The sequence below is a fragment of the Gouania willdenowi genome, chromosome 9 (assembly GCF_900634775.1).
Source record: "Gouania willdenowi chromosome 9, fGouWil2.1, whole genome shotgun sequence".
In the NCBI taxonomy this organism is placed as follows: domain Eukaryota; kingdom Metazoa; phylum Chordata; class Actinopteri; order Blenniiformes; family Gobiesocidae; genus Gouania; species Gouania willdenowi.
The window spans coordinates 15,170,456-15,195,767 of NC_041052.1; the positions used below are offsets into that span (position 1 = coordinate 15,170,456).

General features: G+C 39.6%; 2 protein-coding genes across 4 annotated transcripts; both read right to left on the reverse strand.

Annotated features, from left to right (window-relative positions):
- Positions 1–9,361: 9,361 nt before the first annotated feature.
- On the reverse strand, positions 9,362–15,050 carry LOC114470042 (uncharacterized). 2 transcript variants are annotated; one of them, XM_028458033.1, is made up of 3 exons: positions 14,996–15,050; positions 11,405–13,481; positions 9,362–9,416 (listed from the first exon to the last, which is right to left on the reverse strand). In XM_028458033.1, exon 2 carries the CDS (start codon positions 13,255–13,257, stop codon positions 12,052–12,054), a length of 1,206 nt encoding a protein of 401 aa, XP_028313834.1. In that variant the 5' UTR covers positions 13,258–13,481; positions 14,996–15,050; the 3' UTR covers positions 9,362–9,416; positions 11,405–12,051. The 2 variants fall into 2 exon arrangements, with proteins under 2 accessions (XP_028313834.1, XP_028313835.1); XM_028458034.1 differs by lacking the exon at positions 14,996–15,050 and adding an exon at positions 13,778–13,825.
- A 2,608-nt stretch (positions 15,051–17,658) lies between these two features.
- On the reverse strand, positions 17,659–23,430 carry LOC114470040 (uncharacterized). 2 transcript variants are annotated; one of them, XM_028458031.1, is made up of 3 exons: positions 23,376–23,430; positions 19,776–21,861; positions 17,659–17,788 (listed from the first exon to the last, which is right to left on the reverse strand). In XM_028458031.1, exon 2 carries the CDS (start codon positions 21,635–21,637, stop codon positions 20,423–20,425), a length of 1,215 nt encoding a protein of 404 aa, XP_028313832.1. In that variant the 5' UTR covers positions 21,638–21,861; positions 23,376–23,430; the 3' UTR covers positions 17,659–17,788; positions 19,776–20,422. The 2 variants fall into 2 exon arrangements, with proteins under 2 accessions (XP_028313832.1, XP_028313833.1); XM_028458032.1 differs by lacking the exon at positions 23,376–23,430 and adding an exon at positions 22,158–22,211.
- Between the last annotated feature and the right edge of the window lie 1,882 nt (positions 23,431–25,312).

Below are 25,312 nucleotides of genomic sequence, written 5' to 3' on the forward strand. Positions count from 1 at the left end.
GTTTTTCCACCACAGTAGCGGCAAGTTGGGGCCACGTCTTTGCGTCACCACAATACGTCGGTACATCACTGATTACGTAGCAGTTTACCCATGAGCGCTTGCGCCATAATGAAGACCATGTTTTGACTGTTGACATTGTATGAATACTATCCTATTCTATGTAAATATTCAGCTGAACAAATCCATCCGTCTTTAACGAAGTCACGGGAATCTGCGACATTTGTGAACACAGGTAATTATCAAAGACGTTTTATTGCTTAACAATGACCGTGTTAGTGTTAGCCTTAGCTACTTAGCTTAGCCACCTGCATAAGTACAGCAGATAAAGGCAATACGTTGATTTTGATATGTTTGTTTATCATTATAGATGCTCTTAATGCTGACTGTGCACATCCGTGATTGTACTGCTGCGACACAATATGACCAGAATCAGCGCAAGTTTGTGTCAAACTAACGTATCCTGGTGTCATTCCATCCATCTCCATTTGGACCGAGGACCTACTGTGTGTGTGACTGAAGGGATGCTGGATTTAAATGTTTGTGTCCTCATCAAGCTGTTCAACTTGTGTTATTAATGATCAACGACACCTTATTTATCCACATTTGTTTTATACCTATTGTTGCTGTTTGATTTGTTTCAATAAATTTTGATTTGAGGAAATCTCCATTGCATTATATTTAAGTGTCCTACTCATTAGGTTAGTATTGTGTGAACTTTTCAATTCTATAAATGTATCAAAATTTAAAAAAAAATACAAACCTAGTAGTGTGTGCTACAGCAGGACAGGTTATGTTTCTATCTTGCAAAAAGTGAATGTAAAAAGCAATTAAATTATCTGAATAAAATAAAATAAATGTGTGTGCTTACAAGTAGGCAACAAACAATGAACAAAGTCCTTGTAGAATACAAATTAATTTACAATTAATTTATTTATTTACAATTTATTTAAACAAAGTAAAAATGGATATATAAACCAACTCAACATATATATAACACCAGTCCAACCAGTGCTGAGGAGTTCATCATGAGCTGGAGGTTATGGACCATGGACGTAGTCCTGGTCCTGGTTCTGGTCCATGAACTGTGTCCCTGACTGCTCCATGGAAGAAAATCTGCATTAAAATCGTCCTCCTTTTTTCCCGAATAGAAACATTGAAAATATTTGAATTTATTAAGTATTTTGGCAGTCTCCACAATAAGAAAATACAAAAACAAACAATTGTGTAATCCTTAAGCCAAAAGTGTCGGTTGAAGCAAAGCTTATACAAACCTACCTTATCACAACAAAACTAAACAAGGCTCTCTAGATAATCACATACAAAAAAATATTTAGCTTGTATTACTTTTTTAACAATACATATTCTACACAAGTTTTATATACAGTTTATACGTTCACATCAAACATATATACACATGAATGTATTTATGACATGTTACTCTTCTTTCTTATATTTACTAACAATATATTATTTAAAAAGCTTTTTAAAATGGTTTATGTTGTTTTATTTCATCCCTTACGCAGTTCCAAATTTTTACCCCTGATATTGTTATATTCATTCTTTTGACTGTTGTTCTAGCATTTTTCATCTTGAAATGTAGTTCTCCTCTTAAATTCTTCTCTCCACAATAAAACTTTTCTGCAACCCTTTTGGAAGTGAACGTTTACTTTATAAATCATTTGGACAGTTTTGAGTTTGATGCGATCTGGAGTTTTAAATCTGGTGTTTTTAACAATAATCCATGTGTGTGTTCTCTGTATCCTGCGTTATTTATCAGTCTGATGGATCATTTTTTGCATTATGAATAACGTTTGGATGTTCGTCATGTATGTATTTCCCCAAACTTCTAGATAGGAAATCAAATATGGTAAAACAAGTGTATAATAAAGAGTGTGCAATGCTTTTTGATTAACTCACTCAGTGCCATTGACGAGATAACTCGTCATTTCAAATCCAAACGCTCAGTGCCATTGACGAGATAACTCGACATTTGCGTTTTTTCACGGGGATTACTAGAAAACACACTGGCGGAGGTCCCTCATCAATATCTAAGCTGTGGGGTGTTGTAGTGACCAACTGTGCTCTGAAGATCGCAGCAGTACACCTTTAGATGAGAGATTAGCCACTGATGCTACCATTAGCTGGGGGGGAGAAGCAGGAATGGGTGAGATTATGGTGCTACGGAGTGATATTGTGAAGTATCCAGCAGCTCACAGCACCACATACTAACACAAAACATTGATGGACCTAAGTGGATTATTGATAATGTTGCAATGGTGAGATAAAACCATCAACTAACCGGTCATTGCTGCATGTCGGGAGGAAGAGGAAGTTGCGTGTGTGCAAACTGACGTGAGAGATACTTGGAGGAACGCCAAAATACAGTAAGAAATCCATTCAACTCTGACATAGATAAATAATAATACTAAGCCCGGTCTTAGTAGGGTTTTTTTTGTTTGTTTGTTTTATATGAGGAAACAATGTTCAGATGTTAGAGTTGTCACTAAAGCAAAAAAAAAAAAATAGCTTTAAAGTCACCGACAGGGTTTTTTACAAAAAGGCTGTTTTCTCAGCTTTTTGCTCTGAAACTGAAGATTTGTGTAAAACTTGCTCTATTTAACGGCTGATTACAAAGGAAGGAAGCGAGCCAGAAAGAAATTTGTTAATAAAAGTAGAGGCTTCAATCTTTCAGAATCTGGTGTCAGATTTCAGATAGTCATCGTAGAAAATATTCTGTGGGTCTTTAAAAATCAGTCAAAATGCTCAAAAACAGCTGGCACTGAGGGGGGGAGAAAATCTGAAAATGGTTGGCAATGAATGAGTTAAGAAAGAGCCTTGTTTTGTCCAGGAATAGAAAATAAAATTAGTTCTTTATAATAGTTTCATTTATTCAGAAAACAAATATAAATTCAAGTAAATGGTGTATTATGATATTTCAGGATGGAATACAGATCAATGAAATATTGCTGCTGCTTTCAGGAATATTAAAATATTATGGTTTCCTAGCTAACCAGCGGCTAACTGGCTTGCCTGCACCACATTAGAAGTAATCTTCATAATATTGATGAGGGAATATTGTAGCAAGTGAATATTGGTAGTAGGTTAACAACATTGTGAAATAAAACTTACCAGGATTAGAAAGAGTTCTACAGGACGATCTCCTCCGTGGCTTTAGTTTTGTTCGGTCCGTGGGGCTCCGTCCACTTCCCCTGAACCTCTTCAGACACCCACAGTACCAGGAAACAATGTTCTCCTTCTCTGACCACTGCTGTCTTCTTGGACTCACTTTTAAATGTTTTTTGTCGGATTTGCGCCAACGTGACCAGCCGCTCGCCAGCTTAAAAAAATGGCTGCTTTTCGTTTTTGGAGAACCGTCGATAACCCCGCCTACCACCCGCCCCCTTCAGAGCTGAGTTGTAGCCCAGAAGCTATGTGGGGCCAGCGTACCTCTGGTTTTTGCCTCCGAGAGCTGGAGCTATGTTGGTGGAAACAGAATGGCTCGGAGCAGAAACACGCGCTAGCTCCAAGTTAGCCCCTGCCCGGTGGAAAAGCCAGTCCAGGCCACCACACTGTCTGACCAGCACCGTCCCTGCACTTCGAGCACGTCATTCCTCATGTTAGCTGGTATAACAAACACACACTTAGAGCTGCTCTCTCACTCCAGTAGTGTTTGATTGGTGCTCGTACTTGGCTCTTGTCAGGCCAATCCTCCAAACAGTATGACATTAGTCACTAGGGCCCCCAAAACTAAGTCCATGGCCTCATTGAGACTAATCTATAAAACCCTCCAAACTGAAACAAAAGCTGGGGATTTTTTCTTATTCTTCTTTTTTTTTCTGCGCATTGATTTCTTTGGAGCTTCTACATTGTGAGTTTGCACTTTGGTCTGATTGAGTTCTTCAGGAAGAGTTTCTTCCTGGACGTCATTCCCTTTTGATTCTGATGAGAGATTGTCCAGCTGTTTCTTGTCCTCTTTGAACTTACTGAATTTAACCCAGTTTTTCAGAGAGTCCTTGGTGCTGGTCTTTGCTCTGACCCAGTTCTTTGAAGAGCCCTTGGCCTGGTCCATAATTTGTCCCAGGTTTTCAGAGAGTCCTTGGTCCTGGTGTTTGCTCTGACCAAGTTCTAATAAGAGTTGTTGGTCTGTTTCCTCCATTAAGTCTGATGAGAGGTTGTGAGGTAACTGGGTATCACTCTCTACACCTTCTGAGGACATTTGGTCTTGGGAAGCGTTATTTTCGATATCCTGGTGTTCAGTGTTGAATTGATGGTCGGACTCTATGTTCTCTAAAAGGGTTGTGGGCATTCATACGCAGGATAATGGAAGTCTGGATTTACTGGGTAAAACATCCCATCAGGTATGGGCTGCTGGTGGTAGACCATACCAGTATTAGGTTCTGGGTAAACTGCTTCTAACGGCTTACCAAAGTGGACCAAATCTGTAGGGTCTCGGTATGCTGGTATTAACCGCTGAGGGGGCTGGGAGTAGTCAACTATACCACTACTAGTATGTGGGTATAATGGTATCATCCACTGTTGTTGGGGAAAATTGTTGTCTACCTGTTCTGTGGAGAACTGTTCATCTGGTGTGGAATGGTAGTGGTAGATTATACCAGTATTGGGGTCTGGGTAAACTGGTGTCCAGAGGTGATTGGGATCTTGTGAAACACAGACGTTGTTTTTTGATGTTTCGACCCTCAGTTGTGCTTTTAGCTCCTCTATCATTTTGTCTGCAGTCTGCAATTTTTCTTCATAGTTTTGATGCATTTCCTGCATCTTCTCTTTATGCCGACACAGTTGGACTTCTTGCTCTTTGATCTTCTCCTTTAACGCACATTCGTTAGCCTCCGATTTCTGAAGTATTTCAGATTGTTTCATAATTAAATGTTTGCTCAGATTGTCTAATTCCTCTATCAGGTAATTAAAGAAATGGACGTCATCCACCTTTGTCTGAGTGGTATTGGCTTTTTTGTTTGTTGTCTTTGCCATGTTGATCGTGTTAAGTTAAAACTCTAAAGAAGTTTATTTATCAGGTGAAGCTTTGAAATTCTTTCCCTTACTGTTGCTGCTTCTGCTCAGAAAGTCTACCAAAGTAGACTCAGAACTCAGTGATGTCATCTCAGGTTTTAGAACTCTATCCTTAGAGAACACATGGTCACATGACTCTCTCTGCACGAATCAGCAGCCTTTGCTGTAGTAGTACTGTTTCTCAGCTGCAATAAAAAAAAAAAAGTTAATTTAATAATGCAAAACATTTGCATTTTTCAAAATTAACAAGATGGAGTCTCTTTTTTACTGTATGTTGTCTGAAAAACATACTATAGCATCCATCAGGATGTTGGGAAGAAAAATGACCTGCTTGACTGCAAAGTTGCTTTTTTGCTGAACAGAACTGCGGTTACTGTAGGCCGTAACCACGTCAACACAATAAACAGGCATAAACAGATTAGGCTGCTCCCTCATTCATTCACTTCCAACTTCCCTCTCACACACGTGCCGTCTCCTCACCCTTCCACACCTGACCCGCCCCTTTCTCCTCTCACAGCCACTCGCATCCCAGCTCTGTCTAACGGTGCATTCAAACAACACAAAATAATCAGAACCATCAGAACATCATTAATGAACAATAAAACTACAACTATTACACAACTGCAGATATGTTACAATAAATTTTTGTAGGTGCAACAGTTTTTAGATGATAATAATGAGCAGATTTGTGTTTATTTATCTAATTTACCCCAATGGGTAACACTTTACAACAAGGGCCCCTTAATTAACATTAGTTAAGGCATTATTAAGAATTAATTAACAGTTTAATAATGTTATAATAATTATGTATTAACTAACATACCAGTTAATGCATTGATAAGCAGTTAATATTACTTAGTAATTAAAAAACTCAGCATTAATGAATGTTATATAATGTAATTAGTTATCCTTAGGGATGCATTGCTTATAACTATAATATAATTTCCCTCCTAATCATTTACTTGCAGTGTTTATTTGGAGTGTGTATGTCAATGTCATCACCAGGTAACCCATACTTAACTTTAAGTACGGTAATTGCATAACATTATTAACCTTAGATAAACCTTAATAAATGTATAGAAGCTCCTCATAAGCATTACTTACCCTTAGTTAAGCATTAGTTAAGCCTTTCTGGACCCTTATTGTAAAGTGTTACACATATTTCAAACATTTAAAACTGATGAAAAAACCCTTCTATTTTCTGTTGACTGATGGGGACAGATAGACAGACTCAGTGATGTGCCGTGACCAGTAGGGTTGGGTAGGCACGTTGCAAATCGAGACCACCAATGACAATTTCATGTTTTTGCTGGAAAGTTTTAATTCAATTCAAATAAACTTTATTTGTATAAAGCAATTTGCAACAGTCATCTCAATGCGCTTATCAAAATATAAGATTCAAAATAAGAAAGAAAAAACTCAAGATCCAGAAGCATTTAGCCATCTGAGACAAATAACATAAAAAACACCATTAAAGAAACATAAACAATTCATTAATATAGCCTCCATACTCTCCCAACAAGATATATCTCATGACACGGTAGGGCATCTGTTGTTTGTGTTGGAAACACAGAAACACGGAGAAAATGTCAACAACAACAACTCAGAACAGCCTCAGTGAGGAGCATCCACAAAGCCAATCCTTCATTTTGTACCATTCACTGTGAATTTAGGTATGAAACAATTTTCTGACCTTACCTTTGCTGAAGGTCTTGTAACTCAGGTGTTGGGCTACCATCGTTTAAAAGCTGTCGTTTATCCTCAAAAAAAAAGTTTCTCTATCGTCTCTTGCGTTGTCATCCTGCCTGTAGTTTTATCCCGCCCACTCACTAGAGCGAGAGAAAAAGTAGCAGCAGCGGTCACGTGGGATCAATTCACTAATGCACTGGGAACTTATAGCGTATAGCATTTAGCATAGCACGGTTACGTCCAAAGGCAGCAAAGAGAGCTGCTTTTGGACATAAATGGTTTTCATCTTGGGGAACTGACTGCGCATGCACAAACACATAAAAACACGCTATGGGAACAAAGGCAGACCGTGTGCTTTTGGGAGGGAGTGTGGCCTCCTCCTGCCTTACAGCGGAATGAGACGGCAGCCTTTCCAGGAAATAGCGCTGTTTAGTAATTTGGGCTATGAAATGCACAAAATGCGTACTTTCAAACTTATAGGTACTGTAGGCTATTGGAAATGGAAAAATAAATAATTTATAATTATGTTATAATTAAAACCTTGCCTACCCTGCCTTCACATCACTGGACAGACTGACAATGGGTAGACTGGTGGGGGGACACAGACTGCCAGTGGGTAGACTGGTGGGGGGACACAGACTGCCAGTGGGTAGACTGGTGGGGGGACACAGACTGCCAGTGGGTAGACTGGTGGGGACAGACAGGCTGACAGTGGTTAGACTGATGGGGGCAGACAGACTGACAGTGGGTAGACTGATGGGTACAGACAGACTGACAGTGGGTAGACTGGTGGGGAAAGACAGACTGACAGTGGGTATACTGATGGGGATGGACAGACTAACAGTGGGTAGACGGAGCTTTAAGTCACGTGGTGCATCTATCACATGACCTAAACTGGCCGATGAGTGGCGGCGCGTATGCATAGAGTGGCAGTCGATGGATACGTTTAACCTCTATTTTTAATTGCTTGCGTCAATTATCGTTTACAACCACAATTCTCCGGTTGAAACAATTACAAATCAAACATAATGTAAATCAAACAGCAGTAAATACCTTCCAAGCAGAAAAGTCACCAATTCCATCTTCTACTCATCCAGACCATACACTGTAAAAAAGACGGTGCTACAGCCCCGGGAAAGGGGAGGGGCCTGTGGGCAACAGCTGTCAGACAGTCCATCAATCATAATACTGGCTGTGATTGGTTCTTTTTGCTTTGTCGCGGAGCATTCTGGCAATTTGCCAAACGCTGCAGGAGCAGCAGGGGGGACTCAATGAGCTTGTTTTTTTCACACAAACTACTAGTTTGATGTAAAGCTGTCCTTACATAGCGACAGCTTTAGCAAATATGACAAAAAATCACTTTTACGTGAGTTGCAGACGGCACCTTTAAGGGCTCTTTTGCATTGAATCTCTCTTTACAGCATTCTCTACACCCAAGAACCAGTTCTTTGGTTTGGCCACTCATAGGGCTTTTCCACCAAGAGCACGGGCTTTTCGTTCAGAGCTATAGTTGGAGCAAGAGCTACCTTCAGAGCTAGTCCTGTTTAGCTGAAGAGCCAGTTTGGTTTTCCACCACAGTAGCGGCAAGTTGGGGCCACGTCTTTGCGTCACCACAATACGTCGGTACATCACTGATTACGTAGCAGTTTACCCAAGAGCGCTTGCGCCATAATGAAGACCATGTTTTGACTGTTGACATTGTATGAATACTATTCTATTCTATGTAAATATTCACCTGAACAAATCCATCGGTCTTTAACGAAGTCACGGGAATCTGCGACATTTGTGAACACAGGTAATTATCAAAGACGTTTTATTGCTTAACAATGACCGTGTTAGTGTTAGCCTTAGCTACTTAGCTTAGCCACCTGCATAAGTACAGCAGATAAAGGCAATACGTTGATTTTGATATGTTTATCATTATAGATGCTCTTAATGCTGACTGTGCACATCCGTGATTGCACTGCTGCGACACAATATGACCAGAATCAGCGCAAGTTTGTGTCAAACTAACGTATCCTGGTGTCATTCCATCCATCTCCATTTGGACCGAGGACCTACTGTGTGTGTGACTGAAGGGATGCTGGAATTAAATGTTTGTGTCCTCATCAAGCTGTTCAACTTGTGTTATTAATGATCAACGACACCTTATTTATCCACATTTGTTTTATACCTATTGCTGCTGTTTGATTTGTTTCAATAAATTTTGATTTGAGGAAATCTCCATTGCATTATATTTAAGTGTCCTACTCATTAGGTTAGTATTGTGTGAACTTTTCAATTCTATAAATGTATCAAAATTTAAAAAAAAATACAAACCTAATAGTGTGTGCTACAGCAGGACAGGTTGTGTTTCTATCTTGCAAAAAGTGAATGTAAAAAGCAATTAAATTATCTGAATAAAATAAAATAAATGTGTGTGCTTACAAGTAGGCAACAAACAATGAACAAAGTCCTTGTAGAATACAAATTAATTTACAATTAATTTATTTATTTACAATTTATTTAAACAAAGTAAAAATGGATATATAAACCAACTCAACATATATATAACACCAGTCCAACCAGTGCTGAGGAGTTCATCATGAGCTGGAGGTTATGGACCATGGACGTAGTCCTGGTCCTGGTTCTGATCCATGAACTGTGTCCCTGACTGCTCCATGGAAGAAAATCTGCATTAAAATCGTCCTCCTTTTTTCCTGAATAGAAACATTGAAAATATTTGAATTTATTAAGTATTTTGGCAGTCTCCACAATAAGAAAATACAAAAACAAACAATTGTGTAATCCTTAAGCCAAAAGTGTCGGTTGAAGCAAAGCTTATACAAACCTACCTTATCACAACAAAACTAAACAAGGCTCTCTAGATAATCACATACAAAAAAATATTTAGCTTGTATTACTTTTTTAACAATACATATTCTACACAAGTTTTATATACAGTTTATACGTTCACATCAACATATATACACATGAATGTATTTATGACATGTTACTCTTCTTTCTTATATTTACTAACAATATATTATTTAAAAAGCTTTTTAAAAAGGTTTATGTTGTTTTATTTCATCCCTTACGCAGTTCCAAATTTTTACCCCTGATATTGTTATATTCATTCTTTTGACTGTTGTTCTAGCATTTTTCATCTTGAAATGTAGTTCTCCTCTTAAATTCTTCTCTCCACAATAAAACTTTTCTGCAACCCTTTTGGAAGTGAACGTTTACTTTATAAATCATTTGGACAGTTTTTGAGTTTGATGCGATCTGGAGTTTTAAATCTGGTGTTTTTAACAATAATCCATGTGTGTGTTCTCTGTATCCTGCGTTATTTATCAGTCTGATGGATCATTTTTTGCATTATGAATAACGTTTGGATGTTCGTCATGTATGTATTTCCCCAAACTTCTAGATAGGAAATCAAATATGGTAAAACAAGTGTATAATAAAGAGTGTGCAATGCTTTTTGATTAACTCACTCAGTGCCATTGACGAGATAACTCGTCATTTCAAATCCAAACGCTCAGTGCCATTGACGAGATAACTCGACATTTGCGTTTTTTCACGGGGATTACTAGAAAACACACTGGCGGAGGTCCCTCATCAATATCTAAGCTGTGGGGTGTTGTAGTGACCAACTGTGCTCTGAAGATCGCAGCAGTACACCTTTAGATGAGAGATTAGCCACTGATGCTACCATTAGCTGGGGGGGAGAAGCAGGAATGGGTGAGATTATGGTGCTACGGAGTGATATTGTGAAGTATCCAGCAGCTCACAGCACCACATACTAACACAAAACATTGATGGACCTAAGTGGATTATTGATAATGTTGCAATGGTGAGATAAAACCATCAACTAACCGGTCATTGCTGCATGTCGGGAGGAAGAGGAAGTTGCGTGTGTGCAAACTGACGTGAGAGATACTTGGAGGAACGCCAAAATACAGTAAGAAATCCATTCAACTCTGACATAGATAAATAATAATACTAAGCCCGGTCTTAGTAGGGTTTTTTTGTTTGTATGTTTTATATGAGGAAAAAATGTTCAGATGCTAGAGTTGTCACTAAAGCAAAAAAAAAAAATAGCTTTAAAGTCACTGACAGGATTTTTTACAAAAAGGCTGTTTTCTCAGCTTTTTGCTCTGAAACTGAAGATTTGTGTAAAACTTGCTCTATTCAACGGCTGATTACAAAAGAACGGAGCGAGCCAGAAAGAAATTTGTTAATAAAAGTAGAGGCTTCAATCTTTCAGAATCTGGTGTCAGATTTCAGATAGTCATCGTAGAAAATATTCTGTGGGTCTTTAAAAATCAGTCAAAATGCTCAAAAACAGCTGGCACTGAGGGGGGGAGAAAATCTGAAAATGGTTGGCAATGAATGAGTTAAGAAAGAGCCTTGTTTTGTCCAGGAATAGAAAATAAAATTAGTTCTTTATAATAGTTTCATTTATTCAGAAAACAAATATAAATTCAAGTAAATGGTGTATTATGATATTTCAGGATGGAATACAGATCAATGAAATATTGCTGCTGCTTTCAGGAATATTAAAATATTATGGTTTCCTAGCTAACCAGCGGCTAACTGGCTTGCCTGCACCACATTAGAAGTAATCTTCATAATATTGATGAGGGAATATTGTAGCAAGTGAATATTGGTAGTAGGTTAACAACATTGTGAAATAAAAACTTACCAGGATTAGAAACAGTTCTACAGGACGATCTCCTCCGTGGCTTTAGTTTTGTTCGGTCCGTGGGGCTCCGTCCACTTCCCCTGAACCTCTTCAGACACCCACAGTACCAGGAAACAATGTTCTCCTTCTCTGACCACTGCTGTCTTCTTGGACTCACTTTTAAATGTTTTTTGTCGGATTTGCGCCAACGTGACCAGCCGCTCGCCAGCTTAAAAAAAATGGCTGCTTTTCGTTTTTGGAGAACCGTCGATAACCCCGCCTACCACCCGCCCCCTTCAGAGCTGAGTTGTAGCCCAGAAGCTATGTGGGGCCAGCGTACCTCTGGTTTTTGCCTCCGAGAGCTGGAGCTATGTTGGTGGAAACAGAATGGCTCGGAGCAGAAACACGCGCTAGCTCCAAGTTAGCCCCTGCCCGGTGGAAAAGCCAGTCCAGGCCACCACACTGTCTGACCAGCACCGTCCCTGCACTTCGAGCACGTCATTCCTCATGTTAGCTGGTATAACAAACACACACTTAGAGCTGCTCTCTCACTCCAGTAGTGTTTGATTGGTGCTCGTACTTGGCTCTTGTCAGGCCAATCCTCCAAACAGTATGACATTAGTCACTAGGGCCCCCAAAACTAAGTCCATGGCCTCATTGAGACTAATCTATAAAACCCTCCAAACTGAAACAAAAGCTGGGGATTTTTTCTTATTCTTCTTTTTTTTTCTGCGCATTGATTTCTTTGGAGCTTCTACATTGTGAGTTTGCACTTTGGTCTGATTGAGTTCTTCAGGAAGAGTTTCTTCCTGGACGTCATTCCCTTTTGATTCTGATGAGAGATTGTCCAGCTGTTTCTTGTCCTCTTTGAACTTACTGAATTTAACCCAGTTTTTCAGAGAGTCCTTGGTGCTGGTCTTTGCTCTGACCCAGTTCTTTGAAGAGCCCTTGGCCTGGTCCATAATTTGTCCCAGGTTTTCAGAGAGTCCTTGGTCCTGGTGTTTGCTCTGACCAAGTTCTAATAAGAGTTGTTGGTCTGTTTCCTCCATTAAGTCTGATGAGAGGTTGTGAGGTAACTGGGTATCACTCTCTACACCTTCTGAGGACATTTGGTCTTGGGAAGCGTTATTTTCGATATCCTGGTGTTCAGTGTTGAATTGATGGTCGGACTCTATGTTCTCTAAAAAGGGTTGTGGGCATTCATACGCAGGATAATGGAAGTCTGGATTTACTGGGTAAAACATCCCATCAGGTATGGGCTGCTGGTGGTAGACCATACCAGTATTAGGTTCTGGGTAAACTGCTTCTAACGGCTTACCAAAGTGGACCAAATCTGTAGGGTCTCGGTATGCTGGTATTAACCGCTGAGGGGGCTGGGAGTAGTCAACTATACCACTACTAGTATGTGGGTATAATGGTATCATCCACTGTTGTTGGGGAAAATTGTTGTCTACCTGTTCTGTGGAGAACTGTTCATCTGGTGTGGAATGGTAGTGGTAGATTATACCAGTATTGGGGTCTGGGTAAACTGGTGTCCAGAGGTGATTGGGATCTTGTGAAACACAGACGTTGTTTTTTGATGTTTCGACCCTCAGTTGTGCTTTTAGCTCCTCTATCATGTTGTCTGCAGTCTGCAATTTTTCTTCATAGTTTTGATGCATTTCCTGCATCTTCTCTTTATGTCGACACAGTTGGACTTCTTGCTCTTTGATCTTCTCCTTTAACGCACATTCGTTAGCCTCCGATTTCTGAAGTATTTCAGATTGTTTCATAATTAAATGTTTGCTCAGATTGTCTAATTCCTCTATCAGGTAATTAAAGAAATCCACCTTTGTCTGAGTGGTATTGGCTTTTTTGTTTGTTGTCTTTGCCATGTTGATCGTGTTAAGTTAAAACTTTAAAGAAGTTTATTTATCAGGTGAAGCTTTGAAATTCTTTCCCTTACTGTTGCTGCTTCTGCTCAGAAAGTCTACCAAAGTAGACTCAGAACTCAGTGATGTCATCTCAGGTTTTAGAACTCTATCCTTAGAGAACACATGGTCACATGACTCTCTCTGCACGAATCAGCAGCCTTTGCTGTAGTAGTACTGTTTCTCAGCTGCAATAAAAAAAAAAAAAGTTAATTTAATAATGCAAAACATTTGCATTTTTCAAAATTAACAAGATGGAGTCTCTTTTTTACTGTATGTTGTCTGAAAAACATACTATAGCATCCCTCAGGATGTTGGGAAGAAAAATGACCTTCTTGACTGCAAAGTTGCTTTTTTGCTGAACAGAACTGCGGTTACTGTAGGCCGTAACCACGTCAACACAATAAACAGGCATAAACAGATTAGGCTGCTCCCTCATTCATTCACTTCCAACTTCCCTCTCACACACGTGCCGTCTCCTCACCCTTCCACACCTGACCCGCCCCTTTCTCCTCTCACAGCCACTCGCATCCCAGCTCTGTCCAACGGTGCATTCAAACAACACAAAATAATCAGAACCATCAGAACATCATTAATGAACAATAAAACTACAACTATTACACAACTGCAGATATGTTACAATAAATTTTTGTAGGTGCAACAGTTTTTAGATGATAATAATGAGCAGATTTGTGTTTATTTATCTAATTTACCCCAATGGGTAACACTTTACAACAAGGGCCCCTTAATTAACATTAGTTAAGGCATTATTAAGAATTAATTAACAGTTTAATAATGTTATAATAATTATGTATTAACTAACATACCAGTTAATGCATTGATAAGCAGTTAATATTACTTAGTAATTAAAAAACTCAGCATTAATGAATGTTATATAATGTAATTAGTTATCCTTAGGGATGCATTGCTTATAACTATAATATAATTTCCCTCCTAATCATTTACTTGCAGTGTTTATTTGGAGTGTGTATGTCAATGTCATCACCAGGTAACCCATACTTAACTTTAAGTACGGTAATTGCATAACATTATTAACCTTAGATAAACCTTAATAAATGTATAGAAGCTCCTCATAAGCATTACTTACCCTTAGTTAAGCATTAGTTAAGCCTTTCTGGACCCTTATTGTAAAGTGTTACACATATTTCAAACATTTAAAACTGATGAAAAAACCCTTCTATTTTCTGTTGACTGATGGGGACAGATAGACAGACTCAGTGATGTGCCGTGACCAGTAGGGTTGGGTAGGCACGTTGCAAATCGAGACCACCAATGACAATTTCATGTTTTTGCTGGAAAGTTTTAATTCAATTCAAATAAACTTTATTTGTATAAAGCAATTTGCAACAGTCATCTCAATGCGCTTATCAAAATATAAGATTCAAAATAAGAAAGAAAAAACTCAAGATCCAGAAGCATTTAGCCATCTGAGACAAATAACATAAAAAACACCATTAAAGAAACATAAACAATTCATTAATATAGCCTCCATACTCTCCCAACAAGATATATCTCATGACACGGTAGGGCATCTGTTGTTTGTGTTGGAAACACAGAAACACGGAGAAAATGACAAAAACAACAACTCAGAACAGCGTCAGTGAGGAGCATCCACAAAGCCAATCCTTCATTTTGTACCATTCACTGTGAAGTTAGGTATGAAACAATTTTCTGACCTTACCTTTGCTGAAGGTCTTGTAACTCAGGTGTTGGGCTACCATCGTTTAAAAGCTGTCGTTTATCCTCAAAAAAAAGTTTCTCTATCGTCTCTTGCGTTGTCATCCTGCCTGTAGTTTTATCCCGCCCACTCACTAGAGCGAGAGAAAAAGTAGCAGCAGCGGTCACGTAGTATCAATTCACTAATGCACTGGGAACTTATAGCGTATAGCATTTAGAATAGCACGGTTACGTCCAAAGGCAGCAAAGAGAGCTGCTTTTGGACATAAATGGTTTTCATCTTGGGGAACTGACTGCGCATGCACAAACACATAAAAACACGCTATGGGAACAAAGGCAGACCGTGTGCTTTTGGGAGGGAGTGTGGCCTCCTCCTGCCTTACAGCGGAATTAGACGGCAGCCTTTCCAGGAAATAGCGCTGTTTAGTAATTTGGGCTATGAAATGCACAAAATGCGTACTTTCAAACTTATAGGTACTGTAGGCTATTGGAAATGGAAAAATAAATTATTTATAATTATGTTATAATTAAAACCTTGCCTACCCTGCCTTCACATCACTGGACAGACTGACAATGGGTAGACTGGTGGGGGGACACAGACTGCCAGTGGGTAGACTGGTGGGGACAGACAGGCTGACAGTGGTTAGACTGATGGGGGCAGACAGACTGACAGTGGGTAGACTGGTGGGGACAGACAGATTTGGCAGTAGGTAGACTGGTGGGGACAGACAGACTGACAGTGTGTAGACTGCTGGGGACAGGCGGACTAACAGTGGGTAAACTGCTGGGGACAGACGGACTAACAGTGGGTAGACTGATGGGTACAGACAGACTGACAGTGGGTAGACTGGTGGGGAAAGACAGACTGACAGTGGGTAGACTGGTGGGGAAAGACAGACTGACAGTGGGTATACTGATGGGGATGGACAGACTAACAGTGGGTAGACGGAGCTTTAAGTCACGTGGTGCATCTATCACATGACCTAAACTGGCCGATGAGTGGCGGCGCGTATGCATAGAGTGGCAGTCGATGGATACGTTTAACCTCTATTTTTAATTGCTTGCGTCAATTATCGTTTACAACCACAATTCTCCGGTTGAAACAATTACAAATCAAACATAATGTAAATCAAACAGCAGTAAATACCTTCCAAGCAGAAAAGTCACCAATTCCATCTTCTACTCATCCAGACCATACACTGTAAAAAAGACGGTGCTACAGCCCCGGGAAAGGGGAGGGGCCTGTGGGCAACAGCTGTCAGACAGTCCATCAATCATAATACTGGCTGTGATTGGTTCTTTTTGCTTTGTCGCGGAGCATTCTGGCAATTTGCCAAACGCTGCAGGAGCAGCAGGGGGGACTCAATGAGCTTGTTTTTTTCACACAAACTACTAGTTTGATGTAAAGCTGTCCTTACATAGCGACAGCTTTAGCAAATATGACAAAAAATCACTTTTACGTGAGTTGCAGACGGCACCTTTAAGGGCTCTTTTGCATTGAATCTCTCTTTACAGCATTCTCTACACCCAAGAACCAGTTCTTTGGTTTGGCCACTCATAGGGCTTTTCCACCAAGAGCACGGGCTTTTCGTTCAGAGCTATAGTTGGAGCAAGAGCTACCTTCAGAGCTAGTCCTGTTTAGCTGAAGAGCCAGTTTGGTTTTCCACCACAGTAGCGGCAAGTTGGGGCCACGTCTTTGCGTCACCACAATACGTCGGTACATCACTGATTACGTAGCAGTTTACCCATGAGCGCTTGCGCCATAATGAAGACCATGTTTTGACTGTTGACATTGTATGAATACTATCCTATTCTATGTAAATATTCAGCTGAACAAATCCATCCGTCTTTAACGAAGTCACGGGAATCTGCGACATTTGTGAACACAGGTAATTATCAAAGACGTTTTATTGCTTAACAATGACCGTGTTAGTGTTAGCCTTAGCTACTTAGCTTAGCCACCTGCATAAGTACAGCAGATAAAGGCAATACGTTGATTTTGATATGTTTGTTTATCATTATAGATGCTCTTAATGCTGACTGTGCACATCCGTGATTGCACTGCTGCGACACAATATGACCAGAATCAGCGCAAGTTTGTGTCAAACTAACGTATCCTGGTGTAATTCCATCCATCTCCATTTGGACCGAGGACCTACTGTGTGTGTGACTGAAGGGATGCTGGATTTAAATGTTTGTGTCCTCATCAAGCTGTTCAACTTGTGTTATTAATGATCAACGACACCTTATTTATCCACATTTGTTTTATACCTATTGCTGCTGTTTGATTTGTTTCAATAAATTTTGATTTGAGGAAATCTCCATTGCATTATATTTAGGTGTCCTACTCATTAGGTTAGTATTGTGTGAACTTTTCAATTCTATAAATGTATCAAAATTTAAAAAAAAATACAAACCTAGTAGTGTGTGCTACAGCAGGACAGGTTATGTTTCTATCTTGCAAAAAGTGAATGTAAAAAGCAATTAAATTATCTGAATAAAATAAAATAAATGTGTGTGCTTACAAGTAGGCAACAAACAATGAACAAAGTCCTTGTAGAATACAAATTAATTTACAATTAATTTATTTATTTACAATTTATTTATACAAAGTAAAAATGGATATATAAACCAACTCAACATATATATAACACCAGTCCAACCAGTGCTGAGGAGTTCATCATGAGCTGGAGGTTATGGACCATGGACGTAGTCCTGGTCCTGGTTCTGGTCCATGAACTGTGTCCCTGACTGCTCCATGGAAGAAAATCTGCATTAAAATCGTCCTCCTTTTTTCCTGAATAGAAACATTGAAAAAATTTGAATTTATTAATTATTTTGGCAGTCTCCACAATAAGAAAATACAAAAACAAACAATTGTGTAATCCTTAAGCCAAAAGTGTCGGTTGAAGCAAAGCTTATACAAACCTACCTTATCACAACAAAACTAAACAAGGCTCTCTAGATAATCACATACAAAAAAATATTTAGCTTGTATTACTTTTTTAACAATACATATTCTACACAAGTTTTATATACAGTTTATACGTTCACATCAAACATATATACACATGAATGTATTTATGACATGTTACTCTTCTTTCTTATATTTACTAACAATATATTATTTAAAAAGCTTTTTAAAATGGTTTATGTTGTTTTATTTCATCCCTTACGCAGTTCCAAATTTTTACCCCTGATATTGTTATATTCATTCTTTTGACTGTTGTTCTAGCATTTTTCATCTTGAAATGTAGTTCTCCTCTTAAATTCTTCTCTCCACAATAAAACTTTTCTGCAACGTTTTGGAAGTGAACGTTTACTTTATAAATCATTTGGACAGTTTTGAGTTTGATGCGATCTGGAGTTTTAAATCTGGTGTTTTTAACAATAATCCATGTGTGTGTTCTCTGTATCCTGCGTTATTTATCAGTCTGATGGATCATTTTTTGCATTATGAATAACGTTTGGATGTTCGTCATGTATGTATTTCCCCAAACTTCTAGATAGGAAATCAAATATGGTAAAACAAGTGTATAATAAAGAGTGTGCAATGCTTTTTGATTAACTCACTCAGTGCCATTGACGAGATAACTCGTCATTTCAAATCCAAACGCTCAGTGCCATTGACGAGATAACTCGACATTTGCGTTTTTTCACGGGGATTACTAGAAAACACACTGGCGGAGGTCCCTCATCAATATCTAAGCTGTGGGATGTTGTAGTGACCAACTGTGCTCTGAAGATCGCAGCAGTACACCTTTAGATGAGAGATTAGCCACTGATGCTACCATTAGCTGGGGGGGAGAAGCAGGAATGGGTGAGATTATGGTGCTACGGAGTGATATTGTGAAGTATCCAGCAGCTCACAGCACCACATACTAACACAAAACATTGATGGACCTAAGTGGATTATTGATAATGTTGCAATGGTGAGATAAAACCATCAACTAACCGGTCATTGCTGCATGTCGGGAGGAAGAGGAAGTTGCGTGTGTGCAAACTGACGTGAGAGATACTTGGAGGAACGCCAAAATACAGTAAGAAATCCATTCAACTCTGACATAGATAAATAATAATACTAAGCCCGGTCTTAGTAGGGTTTTTTTTGTTTGTTTGTTTTATATAAGGAAACAATGTTCAGATGTTAGAGTTGTCACTAAAGCAAAAAAAAAAAATAGCTTTAAAGTCACCGACAGGGTTTTTTACAAAAAGGCTGTTTTCTCAGCTTTTTGCTCTGAAACTGAAGATTTGTGTAAAACTTGCTCTATTTAACGGCTGATTACAAAGGAAGGAAGCGAGCCAGAAAGAAATTTGTTAATAAAAGTAGAGGCTTCAATCTTTCAGAATCTGGTGTCAGATTTCAGATAGTCATCGTAGAAAATATTCTGTGGGTCTTTAAAAATCAGTCAAAATGCTCAAAAACGGCTGGCACTGAGGGGGGGAGAAAATCTGAAAATGGTTGGCAATGAATGAGTTAAGAAAGAGCCTTGTTTTGTCCAGGAATAGAAAATAAAATTAGTTCTTTATAATAGTTTCATTTATTCAGAAAACAAATATAAATTCAAGTAAATGGTGTATAATGATATTTCAGGATGGAATACAGATCAATGAAATATTGCTGCTGCTTTCAGGAATATTAAAATATTATGGTTTCCTAGCCAACCAGCGGCTAACTGGCTTGCCTGCACCACATTAGAAGTAACGTTCATAATATTGATGAGGGAATATTGTAGCAAGTGAATATTGGTAGTAGGTTAACAACATTGTGAAATAAAACTTACCAGGATTAGAAACAGTTCTACAGGACGATCTCCTCCGTGGCTTTAGTTTTGTTCGGTCCGTGGGGCTCCGTCCACTTCCCCTGAACCTCTTCAGACACCCACAGTACCAGGAAACAATGTTCTCCTTCTCTGACCACTGCTGTCTTCTTGGACTCACTTTTAAATGTTTTTTGTCGGATTTGCGCCAACGTGACCAGCCGCTCGCCAGCTTAAAAAAAATGGCTGCTTTTCGTTTTTGGAGAACCGTCGATAACCCCGCCTACCACCCGCCCCCTTCAGAGCTGAGTTGTAGCCCAGAAGTTATGTGGGGCCAGCGTACCTCTGGTTTTTGCCTCCGAGAGCTGGAGCTATGTTGGTGGAAACAGAATGGCTCGGAGCCGAAACACGCGCTAGCTCCAAGTTAGCCCCTGCCCGGTGGAAAAGCCAGTCCAGGCCACCACACTGTCTGACCAGCACCGTCCCTGCACTTCGAGCACGTCATTCCTCATGTTAGCTGGTATAACAAACACACACTTAGAGCTGCTCTCTCACTCCAGTAGTGTTTGATTGGTGCTCGTACTTGGCTCTTGTCAGGCCAATCCTCCAAACAGTATGACATTAGTCACTAGGGCCCCCAAAACTAAGTCCATGGCCTCATTGAGACTAATCTATAAAACCCTCCAAACTGAAACAAAAGCTGGGGATTTTTTCTTATTCTTCTTTTTTTTTCTGCGCATTGATTTCTTTGGAGCTTCTACATTGTGAGTTTGCACTTTGGTCTGATTGAGTTCTTCAGGAAGAGTTTCTTCCTGGACGTCATTCCCTTTTGATTCTGATGAGAGATTGTCCAGCTGTTTCTTGTCCTCTTTGAACTTACTGAATTTAACCCAGTTTTTCAGAGAGTCCTTGGTGCTGGTCTTTGCTCTGACCCAGTTCTTTGAAGAGCCCTTGGCCTGGTCCATAATTTGTCCCAGGTTTTCAGAGAGTCCTTGGTCCTGGTGTTTGCTCTGACCAAGTTCTAATAAGAGTTGTTGGTCTGTTTCCTCCATTAAGTCTGATGAGAGGTTGTGAGGTAACTGGGTATCACTCTCTACACCTTCTGAGGACATTTGGTCTTGGGAAGCGTTATTTTCGATATCCTGGTGTTCAGTGTTGAATTGATGGTCGGACTCTATGTTCTCTAAAAAGGGTTGTGGGCATTCATACGCAGGATAATGGAAGTCTGGATTTACTGGGTAAAACATCCCATCAGGTATGGGCTGCTGGTGGTAGACCATACCAGTATTAGGTTCTGGGTAAACTGCTTCTAACGGCTTACCAAAGTGGACCAAATCCGTAGGGTCTCGGTATGCTGGTATTAACCGCTGAGGGGGCTGGGAGTAGTCAACTATACCACTACTAGTATGTGGGTATAATGGTATCATCCACTGTTGTTGGGGAAAATTGTTGTCTACCTGTTCTGTGGAGAACTGTTCATCTGGTGTGGAATGGTAGTGGTAGATTATACCAGTATTGGGGTCTGGGTAAACTGGTGTCCAGAGGTGATTGGGATCTTGTGAAACACAGACGTTGTTTTTTGATGTTTCGACCCTCAGTTGTGCTTTTAGCTCCTCTATCATTTTGTCTGCAGTCTGCAATTTTTCTTCATAGTTTTGATGCATTTCCTGCATCTTCTCTTTATGTCGACATAGTTGGACTTCTTGCTCTTTGATCTTCTCCTTTAACGCACATTCGTTAGCCTCCGATTTCTGAAGTATTTCAGATTGTTTCATAATTAAATGTTTGCTCAGATTGTCTAATTCCTCTATCAGGTAATTAAAGAAATGGACGTCATCCACCTTTGTCTGAGTGGTATTGGCTTTTTTGTTTGTTGTCTTTGCCATGTTGATCGTGTTAAGTTAAAACTCTCAAGAAGTTTATTTATCAGGTGAAGCTTTGAAATTCTTTCCCTTACTGTTGCTGCTTCTGCTCAGAAAGTCTACCAAAGTAGACTCAGAACTCAGTGATGTCATCTCAGGTTTTAGAACTCTATCCTTAGAGAACACATGGTCACATGACTCTCTCTGCACGAATCAGCAGCCTTTGCTGTAGTAGTACTGTTTCTCAGCTGCAATAAAAAAAAAAAAAGTTAATTTAATAATGCAAAACATTTGCATTTTTCAAAATTAACAAGATGGAGTCTCTTTTTTACTGTATGTTGTCTGAAAAACATACTATAGCATCCCTCAGGATGTTGGGAAGAAAAATGACCTTCTTGACTGCAAAGTTGCTTTTTTGCTGAACAGAACTGCGGTTACTGTAGGCCGTAACCACGTCAACACAATAAACAGGCATAAACAGATTAGGCTGCTCCCTCATTCATTCACTTCCAACTTCCCTCTCACACACGTGCCGTCTCCTCACCCTTCCACACCTGACCCGCCCCTTTCTCCTCTCACAGCCACTCGCATCCCAGCTCTGTCCAACGGTGCATTCAAACAACACAAAATAATCAGAACCATCAGAACATCATTAATGAACAATAAAACTACAACTATTACACAACTGCAGATATGTTACAATAAATTTTTGTAGGTGCAACAGTTTTTAGATGATAATAATGAGCAGATTTGTGTTTATTTATCTAATTTACCCCAATGGGTAACACTTTACAACAAGGGCCCCTTAATTAACATTAGTTAAGGCATTATTAAGAATTAATTAACAGTTTAATAATGTTATAATAATTATGTATTAACTAACATACCAGTTAATGCATTGATAAGCAGTTAATATTACTTAGTAATTAAAAAACTCAGCATTAATGAATGTTATATAATGTAATTAGTTATCCTTAGGGATGCATTGCTTATAACTATAATATAATTTCCCTCCTGATCATTTACTTGCAGTGTTTATTTGGAGTGTGTATGTCAATGTCATCACCAGGTAACCCATACTTAACTTTAAGTACGGTAATTGCATAACATTATTAACCTTAGATAAACCTTAATAAATGTATAGAAGCTCCTCATAAGCATTACTTACCCTTAGTTAAGCATTAGTTAAGCCTTTCTGGACCCTTATTGTAAAGTGTTACACATATTTCAAACATTTAAAACTGATGAAAAAACCCTTCTATTTTCTGTTGACTGATGGGGACAGATAGACAGACTCAGTGATGTGCCGTGACCAGTAGGGTTGGGTAGGCACGTTGCAAATCGAGACCACCAATGACAATTTCATGTTTTTGCTGGAAAGTTTTAATTCAATTCAAATAAACTTTATTTGTATAAAGCAATTTGCAACAGTCATCTCAATGCGCTTATCAAAATATAAGATTCAAAATAAGAAAGAAAAAACTCAAGATCCAGAAGCATTTAGCCATCTGAGACAAATAACATAAAAAACACCATTAAAGAAACATAAACAATTCATTAATATAGCCTCCATACTCTCCCAACAAGATATATCTCATGACACGGTAGGGCATCTGTTGTTTGTGTTGGAAACACAGAAACACGGAGAAAATGTCAACAACAACAACTCAGAACAGCGTCAGTGAGGAGCATCCACAAAGCCAATCCTTCATTTTGTACCATTCACTGTGAAGTTAGGTATGAAACAATTTTCTGACCTTACCTTTGCTGAAGGTCTTGTAACTCAGGTGTTGGGCTACCATCGTTTAAAAGCTGTCGTTTATCCTCAAAAAAAAAGTTTCTCTATCGTCTCTTGCGTTGTCATCCTGCCTGTAGTTTTATCCCGCCCACTCACTAGAGCGAGAGAAAAAGTAGCAGCAGCGGTCACGTGGGATCAATTCACTAATGCACTGGGAACTTATAGCGTATAGCATTTAGCATAGCACGGTTACGTCCAAAGGCAGCAAAGAGAGCTGCTTTTGGACATAAATGGTTTTCATCTTGGGGAACTGACTGCGCATGCACAAACACATAAAAACACGCTATGGGAACAAAGGCAGACCGTGTGCTTTTGGGAGGGAGTGTGGCCTCCTCCTGCCTTACAGCGGAATTAGACGGCAGCCTTTCCAGGAAATAGCGCTGTTTAGTAATTTGGACTATGAAATGCACAAAATGCGTACTTTCAAACTTATAAGTACTGTAGGCTATTGGAAATGGAAAAATAAATTATTTATAATTATGTTATAATTAAAACCTTGCCTACCCTGCCTTCACATCACTGGACAGACTGACAATGGGTAGACTGGTGGGGGGACACAGACTGCCAGTGGGTAGACTGGTGGGGACAGACGGACTAACAGTGGGTAGACTGATGGGTACAGACAGACTGACAGTGGGTAGACTGGTGGGGAAAGACAGACTGACAGTGGGTATACTGATGGGGATGGACAGACTAACAGTGGGTAGACAGAGCTTTAAGTCACGTGGTGCATCTATCACATGACCTAAACTGGCCGATGAGTGGCGGCGCGTATGCATAGAGTGGCAGTCGATGGATACGTTTAACCTCTATTTTTAATTGCTTGCGTCAATTATCGTTTACAACCACAATTCTCCGGTTGAAACAATTACAAATCAAACATAATGTAAATCAAACAGCAGTAAATACCTTCCAAGCAGAAAAGTCACCAATTCCATCTTCTACTCATCCAGACCATACACTGTAAAAAAGACGGTGCTACAGCCCCGGGAAAGGGGAGGGGCCTGTGGGCAACAGCTGTCAGACAGTCCATCAAACATAATACTGGCTGTGATTGGTTCTTTTTGCTTTGTCGCGGAGCATTCTGGCAATTTGCCAAACGCTGCAGGAGCAGCAGGGGGGACTCAATGAGCTTGTTTTTTTCACACAAACTACTAGTTTGATGTAAAGCTGTCCTTACATAGCGACAGCTTTAGCAAATATGACAAAAAATCACTTTTACGTGAGTTGCAGACGGCACCTTTAAGGGCTCTTGTGCATTGAATCTCTCTTTACAGCATTCTCTACACCCAAGAACCAGTTCTTTGGTTTGGCCACTCATAGGGCTTTTCCACCAAGAGCACGGGCTTTTCGTTCAGAGCTATAGTTGGAGCAAGAGCTACCTTCAGAGCTAGTCCTGTTTAGCTGAAGAGCCAGTTTGGTTTTCCACCACAGTAGCGGCAAGTTGGGGCCACGTCTTTGCGTCACCACAATACGTCGGTACATCACTGATTACGTAGCAGTTTACCCAAGAGCGCTTGCGCCATAATGAAGACCATGTTTTGACTGTTGACATTGTATGAATACTATCCTATTCTATGTAAATATTCAGCTGAACAAATCCATCCGTCTTTAACGAAGTCACGGGAATCTGCGACATTTGTGAACACAGGTAATTATCAAAGACGTTTTATTGCTTAACAATGACCGTGTTAGTGTTAGCCTTAGCTACTTAGCTTAGCCACCTGCATAAGTACAGCAGATAAAGGCAATACGTTGATTTTGATATGTTTATCATTATAGATGCTCTTAATGCTGACTTAGCACATCCGTGATTGCACTGCTGCGACACAATATGACCAGAATCAGCGCAAGTTTGTGTCAAACTCACGTATTCTGGTGTCATTCCATCCATCTCCATT

Excerpts from the sequence above, each read along its gene's own strand:
- LOC114470042 (XM_028458033.1), bottom strand. The coding sequence starts at position 13,257 with ATGGCAAAGACAACAAACAAAAAAGCCAATACCACTCAGACAAAGGTG.
- LOC114470040 (XM_028458031.1), bottom strand. The coding sequence starts at position 21,637 with ATGGCAAAGACAACAAACAAAAAAGCCAATACCACTCAGACAAAGGTG.